We start from the raw sequence: 14712 nt of genomic DNA on the forward strand, positions 1-14712 counted from the left end.
CACCAGAACTAACCTTTTAAGTCACGCTAAGTAGGGAACTAGTAGAAATGTGCCCCAAGTTCATGACATTGCATGTCTTTTAATTCCAAGTCCACTGATGAAAATTTCAACACACTATGGGTTTACTTGATTTCAGCGTTTAAACGCACACGTGCAAACACCAGACGGTGCTGAGCATGTGACTCCGTAATAAAGGTTAGACTCACTGTTACTAATAGAAAAAAAAATATTTTTGTCACAGGTAATGAGTAACAATAAAATCACTTTCACCAAGAAAATGAGGGTTTCTCTACACTGGTTGACAGCTTAAAGTGTAGCACTTTTTGCAGTAAGGATATAAACACCTTGCCCTGATTCATTTTCTGCAGCATTCATGAACTATTAACAACCTAGCGTGCAAATAATCATAGTTTGATTACATACCTGCATTATTCTAAAAGATGGGGTAAATTATTTGATTTACAAGAAATATACACTAAAAACATACTGAATAATAGAGCTAGCAACAATAAACATTTTTCATCATTCAGTAACTAGCAGAGCTCAAGTGAGAGAAAAAATTAAGAGTATATATAGACATATATCAGCACAATGTGTTTTTAATACATTATATTTTCAAAGAACTGCTAACTTTAAAATAAATATGTTTCTGTGGTGATAGTTCTAATGTTAACTATTTCGAAAAATAATTGAAGATGAGAACCCAATGAGCTTTAGTGAAAATTCAACAAAGTGTTTTACTTTGTAATCATCATTTAACACAAATTCCATGACTTCACTTGATAAAACTTCTACCTTTATGCAACTAGAAAAAAACCTGAAACCTCGTAATATAAGGTAAATGGAAATAAAGGTCCATTTGTACCATCCATCCAGGAAAAACTCAAGAGTTCCCTCCCCTCATTGTGGCATGCAAATATTTGATGTAAATGTCAATTTGTTACAAACAAGTTTGACTTTGTGCTCCTACTTCACCAACATACATTGATGTGTTTTTTCCCCAAATCTGAACACTATTTACAATTTGTAGACATCAAGAATACTTGCTCTTGAACATGAAAAGTCTAAATTCCTCAAAAATTTCCTCACACCCTCTCCAGGGAATAGCATAGGACTGAACACAAATCAAGTGTAGTTTGACCAATATTTAGTTTGAGCAACACCCCACAACATGATGCTTGTTGTCTATTTTTAAAAAAGTGACAATCAGCATATACCTCCTCCACTCTTGTGCTAACTCAACATTATTACAAATATTCAGCCCTTCCTTGAGGCTTTTCCCTGCCTGGTTGGTGCTCTATATATACCAAGCTGAAAAAAGGAATATTTTTATTAAGATCTTCCATCTCACTGAGAAGACTTCAAATCAATCCACACTCTGCTCACATATTGACAGCAGTGACAATCCACTAAAACATCCCACAGCTTTCTAAGAGTCAGTTTGCCCAATCTCCACAGATCCTTCAAAAAATTCCAAGATCTAAATCTGAATCTTTGCTAAAAACTAGTCCGTTTTTCTTCGGGACACAACTTTTTTGTGTACTGGCTTTTGTTGAAATGCATTAGTTTTTGAGAAATACTATTCACAGACAGACAAGTCGGGGCAAAAACACTACACCCGTCCACCTTCAGCAACAGATGTAAAAATTTCCATAATATAGCACCTTTGATAACTAAATCATCCCAAAAGTAATTCACAAAGTGTAACCAAACACAAATGTGAACAATGAGCCAGAGGAGGAACTACTACTCTGTGTAACTGTGTGTGACCAAAAGCTAAATTTTAGGAGGGAGCTTAAGTATAAGATAATGGAGGCGATTTTCTGAGCTCACTGTGGCTGGTACATGTTGTGCAGATCCTGGAAAATGATGTGTGTGTGTCTAAAAATCAGCTTCATGCTTGACGGCAAACTATTTGCAATCATCCTGGGCCTTTCCTGATGGCACAAACTGTAATCGCACCCAGAAAAAGCATATAAGCCCATCTGACACCACATTCTCCCAGCTCCCAAGATCTTCCAATGTTCAGGTGCAGTGCAGAATGTCAAGAATCATTACTGGTCTCTACTAGCGGAGACTTGGTGCAATGGCTATGCCGGGTGGCTCAAAGGCCATTGAAACTCCTGAGTGGTCAGGGCACTATGGGCTCCAGCAATGCCAGTCGCACATGGACAGTTGGGCACAGCCTGTGTGCCAGGCAGTGCCAAGGGGGTGGGGGTAAAGAGGACTACAACAAGGGAGGCTATGTAGGGATGGAGCATGAAGGGGAGGTCATGATGGAGGCCATGTCGTGGGACAGGCAGGTGCATCCATTGGGAAGTTGTCAATGCTGGCAACACTCATGGGTGGGGGGGGGGGGAGGAGGAGGAGGAGGAAAGGTGGAGAAGGTGAGTAGGGTCCCAATGTCCGTGGATAGAGATAGGGGGTTTCCTAGCGCACTGTGAGATCAGGTGCCCTTGTGAACCAACACCTGAGCTCAGGACATCAAACCCAATATTTCCACTTACCCGAAGAATTGCTGCTTTTCAGCTTCAGCCAATTTCGTGTTTACTACAAGGCCTACACTGAAATCTCAGTTTTAGCCTTGCCAAGTGGAATTCTGAGAATGTTTGGGACTTTCCAAAGTCCACTGGGTGTCGTTTTCTCAAAAAAGACAAGACATTCATCAGGTTGAATCATACTGTTCCACATTCAGGTTAACTGCTGCGCACTAGGTCTTTGTGGAGATAATTATCAAGATTACTCCTGATAGTCTCTCCCAAATCCAAAGGGGAAAACACAATGGGGGTTTGTTTTCCAACCCTGTTTTGGGCAGGCAGGAAAAGTGGAACCCCAAAACAACTTCCATATCAATGGGATTTCCCTGCTTGATTGTTCCCTCCCATTGCCAGTGATGTAACAGGGTTACCTGAGCTGGAATCTCCTACAGTGGGAGTCCAGACTTACTTTCATTTCAGCAATTATGGAAGCCCACTTCTGGGAATTCCCCAGAGATCAAAAAGGAGGGGGGAAGGCGCAAAAGTCTCTCTTTTTTTCCTGACATTAAGTATTCCCACTCTCCCTAGCCAAAAGGATTTGAGGGAAGGAAAGTTATAAAATTTTGGTCTGCAGGTTACTTCCACTATTTGTCTTCTGCCATCAGATGATATTCCCCATATGGGCCTTAAAGTTATATTGCGGTGCCAGTTATACCATTGAGCCGAGAGTTTTGAATGTGAAGTCGGCACCTGCTTGGGAACCTTTTCCAACGCCTGAATCACCCCTGGAAATATTATGGTGACCTAGCTTGGAGGCAGATGTCAGCTAATTTTTTTCTTACCTACCCTGGGATGGAATGATCAACTTAAAATCTGAGACCCAACTGTCATGAATGATCAAGAGATGTATCAGGCAGACTGCTGATTAATAAGATACCTTTGAATAAAATATGGTTTAAATTTCTCACATCCTGAATGACTTGTCAAAAATTAATTAATTCATGCTTTTTATATACCAATACACTTACGTTTGATCACTTTCAACCCTGCAGTTTAATTGTTTTCTCCAGCATAAATTCACAAACAGAACAATTTAAAATGTATTGATACAAAATGTATACTCTCCAAACAGTGAGCTGAACAATTATTTAGCAACTTGCCCATAATTTTAAAAATACAAACTGTACATTGTTAATGATAACAGCACAATATTGAATTTTATGCCTAACTTGAGATATTTTAATAGACAATTCATTAAAGATATTATGCAAAACTTTTACAACAAATTCTGTTCAAAGGGGAAAATGTATTTCAGGAAATTTACCACATACATATATACATTTGAATGACAATATGCAAAACTTCTCCACAATTATATCTAAATTTGAAAGCTTGAAAAATACGTTCATATTAATCATATGGTAATGGAAAACGTTAATAAGTAATGTATGACTATAACATACTTACTATGAGAATGTCCTTTAAAACAGTTTTACCAATACTCTAGAAGCTTGACATTTGTCAGTGAGTGAGCATCTGTGGAACTTAACTTACCAGAAAGAATTGCTTAACTATATAAATATATAATAGATCCCAAAACTAACTTGACTAAAATGATTACCAATTTATTTTTGATCACTTAGAAATGTTGTGTAAGCACTGTCGACAAAGATTTCACTGACCCCAAAAAAAACATACAATTATGCACGTTATAATTCTTTTAAATGGGCTAACTGTATAGATAGTACTCTTAAATGTTGCCCTAAAACCACAACTCAGAACATTGTTGCAATTCTAACAGTAACTGCTTGAACAGGATTTACTGCTGAAGTACCAGGTGCTTACTAGCTGGGTTGATTTCCATCATTGGAATGAGAAAGTTCTTCCTTTTTTTTGCTGGCATAAAGTAAATGCAGATGAAATGATTTATATGAAAAAGGCAAGCTTATTTCGCACCTTTCTCAACTCAAACACTTCTTAAAGTGTAGTCTTTGTTGTAAATTGCCAGCTAATTTACATATAATCAAGAGTCACAAATAGTAATACAATGACCAGATAAACAGGCTTTTCTCAAGTAATATTGGTGAAAGGATAAATGTTGGGCATTTTTTCTGCAACTAGTGCTGCTGGATCTTTACCATCCACTTAAAAGGTGAGGTCTCACTTTAATGCCTCAACCGACAGTCCAGAACCCCTGAAGCATCAGCATAGAGTAGGTGCTCAAGTCTTGGTAGTTTTGCTCGAATCCTCAATCTTCCGACTCAAGGTGACAGTGCTACACAATGAGTCATGGCTGGCAGCTTTGATCGCACTTGTTTAAGAAAACTAAACATCATAGATTAAAGTGATTGCGTGTACTATGGACATCATTAAAAGTACTTCAGTGATAAATTCACAGTACTTTAGAACTGTTTGTTTTATGTTCACATCTAATACCTTTAATTTTTATGAGAATTTATAGATTCTATGAATGTTTAATTGAAAAAAAAATTAGTTCACATAAAAACTTAGTAAATACATCTTGGGGAAAGCCCGCAGAGCTTCATTTATCACCACTTCGCCAAAGTTTTGGATCAATCTCTAGAAATGTTTTGTCTTCCTTAGTTAATTGTGGAGAGGAACAGCAGGCAGTTCAATTCGTCCTCAATTACACTAAGCAATTTATCAGGCTTGGAAATGGCCTCTGGTGCAATGTGCCAAACTGCACTGATATAACAGGGTACTTCAAATGTTGTTACTACAAGATTGGATCATATGATGCTCATAGACACCACATACAGCAAAATATAAATAAACCTGCAAACTGACCATTTAAATCAAACGCTATCACAACTAAGAACAAAACTCCTGAGTTTCTCTTATCTTGAAGACTTTTCAATTTACTATGATGAATTTCACAACTGTTTTGTGTAAATCTAGGACATCCAGATGTTTCACCATTAAACAAAAACATACATGCAAAGACTCAAACGTGAATATTCCCATCATGAAAGCAAGGACTGTACTTAACTTCTAGATAACAGTAAGCAAATTAAATGAACATTCTATTGGTAATACAAGTTTCTGTCAGATCCTTCAGCAAAGAGTTTGTTCGTGTATAATTCTAATAAATCAACTTCAATACAGTAATTTGACTTTTTTTCAGTGTTACTGAAACGAGGAGCAACAAGCTGGTGGGAAATCAAGGAGATGGTGTCACTACTAGGCTCTGCTTTACAATATATTCCAACTTTCTGTTCATATTTTGTCACAAATTCATGTTAAAACTACAAATATTTCATATTTCAAATAAAAAGGTGACTGAGTAAAAATTACCATATTACCTAACAGCATTATGTTTCCTTCAGCATGGTACTAACCCACTGAAATAAGAGTAAAGATTTAAAAAAATAAAAATCTTCCAAAAACAGATTGCTATTTTTCAGTGTAATCTGCATACTCTAATATTATAAAAAGGGCTGCCATTATAAGCTATAAAATTTGCTTTCCCACAAATCTGTAAAGGGAAGAAACAACAATTTTGATTAAAATGTACAGAATGAAATGACAACAGTTCATGAGGAATCACTTGTGTTATCTGTAATTCATAACACTGATAGAAGAACTAGAATCAACAGGTCCTTCCCACCTCTGGTTATAACGTGGATGCAGATCAAATAAAACTTTATTATTGCGTGATGGCTCCACTGCATTTAACACTATATCTGAAGAAATGGGAGATTCAAAACGCTCCATCATTTGCATGATCTTCTCACGTGAAACTCTATGCTTATTCCTCCTAAAAGAGAGCACAGTTTAACAATAAACCTTTAGCAAATATAAAAAATGATCGTTTAAACATGATTTGGTGCTCTTGGACATTTTCTTCTTCATGTTCTTAATTTTCAACACCCGTATTATACAGTATTCAATACTGAAAGAATGGGCAAGTAACATGTCACATTCCTAGAAATACAAGAGATCTCGATAACTAGTTTTCCAGTTATACTTTGGTTGCAGTTAGAGATCAACCGAGATTCAGAGACAAAAGTGCTTTCTGAAGACTATAAGACAGCAGCAAGAAATTACAGATAATTGAAGGTAATAGTCAAGATATATGCTTTAAGGTTTTTGAAAGCAGGGAGAAAAGTAGCAAAACGTACAGGCTTTGAAACTGTGTTTCAGGGTGCAAGAATATGGAACATTGAGCTCAAGAAGTTGACACAAGTGCAGGAAAACAATGCAATCCAGTAAAATGAGAATGAGAATATTCAAGTTGGATGTGCTGAGGACTGAAGCAATGGAGGCTAGTGAGGACAGAGTGGTGGGTACGCAAGACTTGGTATAGTGTAGCGTCAACACAGTGCAGAAAAGGTCCTTCGGCCCACTGAGTCTGCACAGACAATAACTACCACTAAAAGCATGCTAATCCCATTTTCCTGCACTTGTCCCATATTCTTGAATGTTATGATCTTTCAAGTGCTCATCCAAATATTTTTAAAAGGTTATGAAGGTTTCCAGCTTCCACTTCCTTTCCAGGCAATGCTTTCCAGATTCCCCCCTCACCCCGTGAATTTTTTTCCAATTCCCCTCAATCTCCTGCCCCTTACCCTAAAATTATGTTCCCTCATGATTGACCCCTCAACCAAGGGGAACAGCTGCTCCCTACTCACCCAGTCCATATCCCTTTTAATCTTATACACCTCAATCATGCCTCCCACCAGCCTTGTCTGTTCTAAAGAAAGCAACTCAAACCTATCTTGTCCCTCCTTATAGCTCAAATGCTGCATTCCAGACATCTTGGTGAACCTCCTCTGCACCTTCTCTAGTGCTATCACATGCTTCCTATACTGTCTGTGTGGAGCCTGCACATTCTCCCTGTGTCTGTGTGGGTTTCCTCCCACATTCTGAAAGATATGCTGGTTAGGTGCATTGACCCAAACCGACACCGGACTGTGGTGACTAGGGGAATTTCACAGTAACTTCATTGCAGTGTTAATATAAACCTTATTTGTGACTAATAAATAAACTTTACATAAAGGGTAAGAACAGCACCTTTCTGAGATGTTGAAATTTGTGCAAGGACAAACTTTGGAGGCTATCAAGGAGACTATCAGACAAATTGTGCCTCGATTGACAAAAAGAGCATTGAATAAGTTAAATTTTGAGAAGAATAATATTTGGAAGCCGCGCCTTCTATTTCTGTAGCAATGTTCCGCAAGCTCATGATATCAAGTAAACCTGCTGGACTTCGACCTGGGGTTGAGAGACTTCTTACTGTTTAAAAACCTATCTTTGCCTCAACAACATAGCATCAACTGTTACACTGGGCAGGGAATTCCAGATTCACAGCCCTTTGGGTGAAGGACTTTCTCCTTAACTCAGTGCTAAATCTGCTCTCCCTTATTTTGAGGCTATGCCCCCTAGTTCTAGTTTCACCTTCCAATGGAAACAACCTCTCTGCTTCTATAAATTTTAACTTTTGGGCCAGACTATCATTGTCCAAAGCTATTTTAAAACTAATGGAATTACGGTCACTGGTCCCAAAGTGATCCCTCATTAACATTTCTGTCACCTGCTCTTCCTTATTTTCTAAGGGGAGGTCAAGTTTTGCCCCCTCTCTAGTCAGGCCATCCACATATTGTATGAGAAATTCCTCCTGAAAACACGCAACAATCTCTCTCCATCCAAGCCCCTAACACTACCTCTGTCCCAATCAATGTTGGGAAATTTAAAGCCCCCTACTATTACCACCCTATTTTTCTTCTATCTGTAATTTCTTTACATATTTGCCTTTCAATTTCCTGCTGAGTATTTGGAGGCCTACAGTTCAATCCTATCACAGTAATCTCCCCTTTCTATTTCTCACTTCTGCCTGAATAGACTCAGTGGGTGAGCCCTCAGAAATTTCCCCTCAGGTGATGTTCTTCCTAATTAAAAATGCAACTCCTCCTCCTTTCTGACCTCCAGCATCCGTATCCTGGAATGTTGAGCTGCCAATCCAGTCCCTCCCTTAGCCATGTGTTAGTAATAGCTAAAATATCCCAGTTCCGTATACCCATCCATATCCTGAACTCATCTGCCTTGCCCGTCAGGCACCTTGCATTGAAATAAATGCAGTTTAATCTGGACTTTCCTTGCTGTCTGCTCTGACCAGTCTAGTATTAGGACATTGCCTTTACTATTTAATGTGCTCTCTAACTTCTGTGTTGTCCTCAGCTTTCTCTTGTCTCTCCCTACTGCTTTGGATCAACCAGGAATGTTAACTCTGTTTCTCTCCCCAACAAATGTAACCAGATCTGAGTATTTCCAGCATTTCCTGCTTTTCTTTTAGATATCCCTACCTGTGGTATGTTGTTTTTGCACTCCTCCCCATATTGTTTGGTTTCAGCAACCTCTCTGTGAAGTAGTTGAAAGTAAGTTCTCCTGTGAAATCCTAATTCAAAGACTTGAAAATTTAGTTTCCAGCTTCTTCCAAGATGATTTGGGGAAAAATATTAAACTGAAATACTAGAATCCTAATATCGCCAGGAGATTCGCCCATGTAAGCATGTCAACAACAATATATTGATAACAGCCGGTTACTCATACATGCAATGTAGCCAGAAAATCAACAATAGGCAAAGCCAAAACAATGGAAGTATAATTATAAATTTTATTTTTAAAAAGGTTTGGAGCAGCAAAACTATTCTTCCATTTTAAAAATGAACAAACCATTTCAGGAAGAAAAGCAATGGAGAACGAGCATTTTACATGCTTTTTGATTTGAATGATTGGACGATATACACATCTTTTTGATCTGATTTATTGTCACATGTATTAACATAGTGAAAAGTGTTGTTTCTTGCGCGCTATTTAGGCAAAACATACCATTTTGAGAAGGAAACGAGAGAGAGTGCAGAATGTAGTGTTACAGTCATAGTTAGGGTGTAGGGAAATAGCAACTGAATGCAAAGTCCATTCAAAAGTCTGACAGCAGCAGGGAAGAGTCAGTTGGTACGCGACCTCAGACTTTTGTATCTTTTTCTCAAAGGAAGAAGATGGAAGAGAATGTCTGGGGTAGGAGGGGTGATTAATTATGTTGGCTGCTTTACCAAGGCCGCAGGAAGTGTAGACAGAATCAATGGATGGGAGGCTGGTTTGTGTGATGGATTGGGCTACATTCACGACCTTTTGTAGTTCCTTGCTGTCTTGGGCAGAGCAGGAGCCTTACCAAGCTGTGATACAACCAGAAAGAATGCTTTCTATGATACATCTGTCAAAGTTGGTGAGTCATAGCTGACATGCCAAATTTCCTTAGTCTTCTGAGAAAGTAGAGGCGTTGGTGGGCTTTCTTAAACATAGGGTTGGCATGGGGGGACCAGGACAGGTTTCTGGTGATCTGGACACCTCAAAAATTGAAGTTCTCAACCCTTTTCATTTCGTCCCCATTGATGTAAACAGGGGCATATTCTCCTTTATGCTTCCTGAAGTTGATGACAATCTCCTTCGTTTTGTTGACATTGAGGGAGTGATCATTGTTGCCTCACCAGTTCACCAGATTCTCTATCGCATTCCTGTCCTGTGTCTCATTATTGTCCGAGTGTCGTCAGCAAACTTGAAAATCAAACTGGAGGGGAATTTGGCCACACAGTCATAGGTGCACAAGGAGTAAAGTCGGGAACTGACATCACAGCCTTGTGGGGCACCGGTGTTCAGGACGATCATGGAAGAGGTGTTGTTGCTTATACTTTCTGATTATGGTTCGAGAGTTAGGAAGTTAGGAGCCAGTCACAGAGGAAGGAGCTGAGACCAAGGCCCCAGAGCTTGGAAATGCATTTCCTGGGAATAATGGTGTTGAAGGCTGAGCTGTAGTCAATAAATAGGAGTCTGACATAGGTGTCCTTGATATCTAGGCATTTTAGGGTTGGGTGCAGGGCCAGGGAAATGGCGTCTGCTGTGGACCTCTTGTGGCACTAGGCAAACTGTAGTGGATCCATGTAGTCCAGGAGGCTGGGACTGATTTGTGCCATGACTAATCTTTCGACGCACTTCATGATGGATGTCAAAGCTACCAGCCGACAGTCATCAAGGACGTTGCTTCGTTTTTCTTAGGTACCGGGATGATGGTCATTGTCTTGAGGCAGATAGGGACCTCAGATTGTTGGCAAAGAGAGATTGAAGATGTTTGTGAATACCTCCGTCAGCTGATCTGCACAGAATCCAAGTGCTCTTCTGGGTACCCGATCCAGGCCAGCTGCTTTCTATGGGTTGACCTTCAAGAAAGCTGCTCTGACATCTGCAATGGCGGCCCCAGATACAGGTTCATCCAGGATTTCCAAGGTGCAGGGCATGTTCTTGCTGACCTCTTGCTCAAAACCAGTATAGAATGCATTGAGCTCAGCAGGGAGGGGTGCATTGGAACCGGCGATTTTACATACCTTCATCTTGTAGCCTGTTATGTCTTGCAGACCTTGTCATAGACGGGGGGGTGGGGGGGGGGTGTTGTTGGTGTGGTTAGCTTGGGACTCTAGCTTGGTCTAGTATTGTCTTTTGGCATCTTTGATGGATCTCTAGAAGCTGCAACAAGGCCAAATGTAACAACATTTGAAATGAAACCACACGAGCAGTTACAAGACTGCTTGACTAAAGAGTGATAGCAGTGCTACATTTATAAAACATTTTGAAGGATAGCCAGCAATAGGATCTAAGGGCTGGACAAATGCAATATATTGTGGAGACTGGAAATTAGAAACAAACTCCAAAATGTTGGAAATTATCAGCAAGGATGACAGTATCTGCAGAGGGAGAAACAAAATTGACTTTCCTAATTTATTACCTTTCATCAGATCTCAACCTATTTAAGCCTCGCAAGAGCAGGAAAGAAAGAAGTTGGAAAACAGAACAAAGCAGCCAGCAAGACCTGGAGGGTGAGTGAGGCAACACAACACTCAGTACAATTTGAGCATACACTCTTGGGTCTGACTTAAAAATACATTTCACATCATGCATTCATCTTTTCCTCAACCATTGCATGAGATAAACTCAGGTATTTCTGTATATAGCAGTGGTTTTAACAGCCTGTATGAATTAAATAACAGGGGAATAAAACTTTTGTTTACGGTGTATTTCAATTTTTGCCATAATCAAGTACAAAAATGTCATCTGCATGAACTTCTCCCCAACTGGTCTTGAAATCATTTTTAAAAAGAGAAACTCAAATACTGTTGAAGTTTGAGAGTTCAGATGAATATGATTGCAAAGAGTCATTGTTTTTGTTAGGATTCCAAATGTAAATTAATGAAACATGTTCCACCCCTCTAGCAACCCCTCTCCGAAGTAATTGAAAATAGATTTTCCTGTGAAATCTCAATTCAAAGTTTTTAAAATTCAGATCCCAGCTTCTTCCGCGATGGTTTGGGGAAATATTAAACTAAAAAACTGTTATAATCCAAAGAATAACACCTGCAGCTAACTGCACCGAGAGAATCTTGACCATGCCAGGGGATTGTCCCATGCAAACATGCGAAGTGTAATATCAAATGCAAATCCCTTAATTTGACAGGGATGGCTTTAGCAAGAAAAACCAATTCCAAGCCCAGATTTCAGAGAAGATTAAGGAAAAAAGACCAGAGTCAATGGGAGATTATATGAACCAAGAAAAGATCTCAAGCTGTACAGCAATAACAGTGGAAGCACCTCTGGGCAACTGCTGCATAAACATTTATCTGGGAACTTCCCAGAGGGAATCCCCAGCAACTTTGTGAGGTAACCCCAAATTCGACACTGGGGAGCCAAGAAATTACAGGTCAGGATTCAGATCCCTTCAAATCATCTGGAAAAATAGTGATAATTACCAACATAAACACACAAGATGGCGCTTGAATAAAAACCTCAAGGTTAACACAGTCATTGCTATTGAGTTTTCAGGATAAACAAAATAAAGCTGTAATAACTTCTCTGTGGTGATCCCTGCAATTTTTCCACTCAAAAACCTCTCTCCCTAACTCCCAAAAGATACAAATTGTTCTTTCAATTGAAAACCTAAAATTGAAAGGTCATTTCTGTTGCAGCTCAAGGAATGCCTTGCTTCAAGTTGCACTGACATTCACAGTAAAACTCTCCACAACACACTTGCTGGGAATTGCAGGTATAGATGTAGTTAACGATATTCATTTGATAAGGTAATAGCTCAGAAGCCTATTACCTATTGTGTCCATGCCAGTCAGCAAAGATCTGACTACAGTAACCCCACTTTCCAGTCAGTGCTTGTCCCACAGCTCTGGAAGTTAAAACAGCGCAAGTCAATATCTAAATTTTTTTTAAATGTTATGAGTGTTTCTGACTTAATCACCTTTTTCAGGCAATGAGTTCCAGACTCCCACCACCCTCAGTGAAAGAGTTTCTCCTCAACTCCCTTCTTAGCTTTTTACCTCTTACTTAACTCTATGCCCAAGGGTTATTAAGCCTCCTACGAATGGAGGCTATTGACCCTAGTCCTTCATAATCTTATACAACTCAAGTCCCTCCTCAACCCCTTAACAGCCAATTCAATCTTGCCTCATTGCTCAGACCCTGCAGTTCAGGGAGCATCCCGGTAATCTCCTCTTCACCCTTTTCAGTGCAATCACATCCTATCTATAATGTAGTGATCAGGACTGCAGGCAGTGCATGAGTTGTGGCTTAACCAATGTCTTATACAGTTCTAGTGTGACCTCCGTGCTCTTGTATCTTGTGCCTTAGTTAATAAAGGCACATATCTCACCTTATCTACCTGCTCTGTCACCTTCAGGGATCTGTAGATATGCACTCCAAGCTCTCTCTGACCTTCAGTACTTTCCAGGATCCTACATTTCAAGGTGGAATCCTTTGCCTTGTTACCCGTCCCCAAGTGTATTACCTCACACTTTTCTGGATTGAATTCCATTTGCCAATGCCAGCCACTGGGAAGTGCCACACCTGCATCTCCTCCCAAATCCCAATTTTTTTCTAGGGCTCCTTGATGCTATGTTTGATCTAATGCTGTCAAGGGAAATCACTTTCATGTAATCTCTAGTTCATGTTTTGAACAAGGTTGAAGTGAGGTTTGGAACACAAACTGAGCATTGATCATCAGTGATCAAGTGCCATTTGATAGTACAATTGATGACTGTTGCCTTCATTTTGTTAGTGACTGAGAATTAGCTGATTAAACAGTGATTGGCGCGGCTACATTTGTCCTGAATTTTGTAAACAGGGTGTACCTCAAGTTTTCTACCAAGTTGGGCAGACACTTGTACTCTGGCTGTACTGGAACATCTTAGCAATGGGATTAAAACATTCAGTTACTGGGAAATTTCACAGTAACTTCACTGCAGTGTTAATGCAAACCTTAATTATGACTCATAAATAAACTACTTTTATTTTTTACATCATTATCTCTGGATTTTTCAACTGTGTAAACTGCCATGATGGGATTTGAATTCAAGTTATTTGGATCACTAATCCTTTAAAATGACCAATGGTATCCATAAATTTAAACCACAACTTTAAAAACGATGTTTTGATTACCTGAGAAAGCAAATTCTAAATTCACCTCTGCAGCCACTGAACAGGATTAATTAATTATGAGAAGAATTCTGTTCCAGAAAAAAACATCTATATGCTTTTAGTAAAAATAATCGAGTAGTAACCGCATATTTTCCTCAAATCCATCTGATCCAAAACACTATAGGATTCTGCAGGTTTGATACCCTATTAGTACCCTTAGCGTGCAGGTAATTTAGCAGCATAGATCCTTTAGATATCACAATAATTTCAACACCAATAAATAAATGGAAAGAATGGAACATGAATCAAATACCAAATGGCCACTCTTCCTTGGTTAGGATTTTGCACACATTTGCCAGGAGAACAAATGGTGACATGGGCCCAAAGTATCATGAGGTTCAAATAAATAATGAGATTCTCACTGGCGAGATCTTGATTTCACATTTTCCCTGCCAGTGACGTAATGAGGCTCCCACCCCAGAAGATCAGAAACCTCAATTCAAAGGATTAACTTCTCATTAGTAGGCTGCCCTGCCTCCCCAGATTAGGGGAGGTTGCTCTTTTTGAGTGGAGGCCTGAGAGGAAGTCCTGATCCTGGGGGGTTGTTGGAACCCCCAACAAGTAGAGGCAAAGGTTATGTTTCTAGATGGGGTGGGAAGGCCCGCACACAGCGTCCTGTAGTTAACCCACAGCCTCATGAGTTTGGACTTTAAGAAATCCAAGGGCTAAAGGGGGGCTTGGAGGTAAA

At 39.5% G+C, this 14712-nt stretch overlaps 1 protein-coding gene across 3 annotated transcripts in view; it reads right to left on the minus strand.

Annotated features, from left to right (window-relative positions):
* Window positions 1-3492: 3492 nt before the first annotated feature.
* LOC145349102 (NEDD4-binding protein 2-like 2) overlaps window positions 3493-14712 on the minus strand; it is a 41830-nt gene continuing 30610 nt past the window's right edge. For all 3 annotated transcript variants that reach the window (XM_080197448.1, XM_080197449.1, XM_080197446.1), the window contains exons 6-7: window positions 6106-6255; window positions 3493-4802 (exon numbers count right to left, since the gene is read on the minus strand). In XM_080197448.1, the coding sequence (XP_080053574.1) occupies window positions 4739-4802; window positions 6106-6255 (214 nt within the window). In that variant the 3' untranslated portion in view covers window positions 3493-4738. The remainder of the gene's footprint in view (window positions 4803-6105; window positions 6256-14712) is intronic.

The sequence above is a fragment of the Carcharhinus amblyrhynchos genome, chromosome 10 (assembly GCF_965287045.1).
Source record: "Carcharhinus amblyrhynchos chromosome 10, sCarAmb.v2.hapA, whole genome shotgun sequence".
Lineage (NCBI taxonomy): Eukaryota > Metazoa > Chordata > Chondrichthyes > Carcharhiniformes > Carcharhinidae > Carcharhinus > Carcharhinus amblyrhynchos.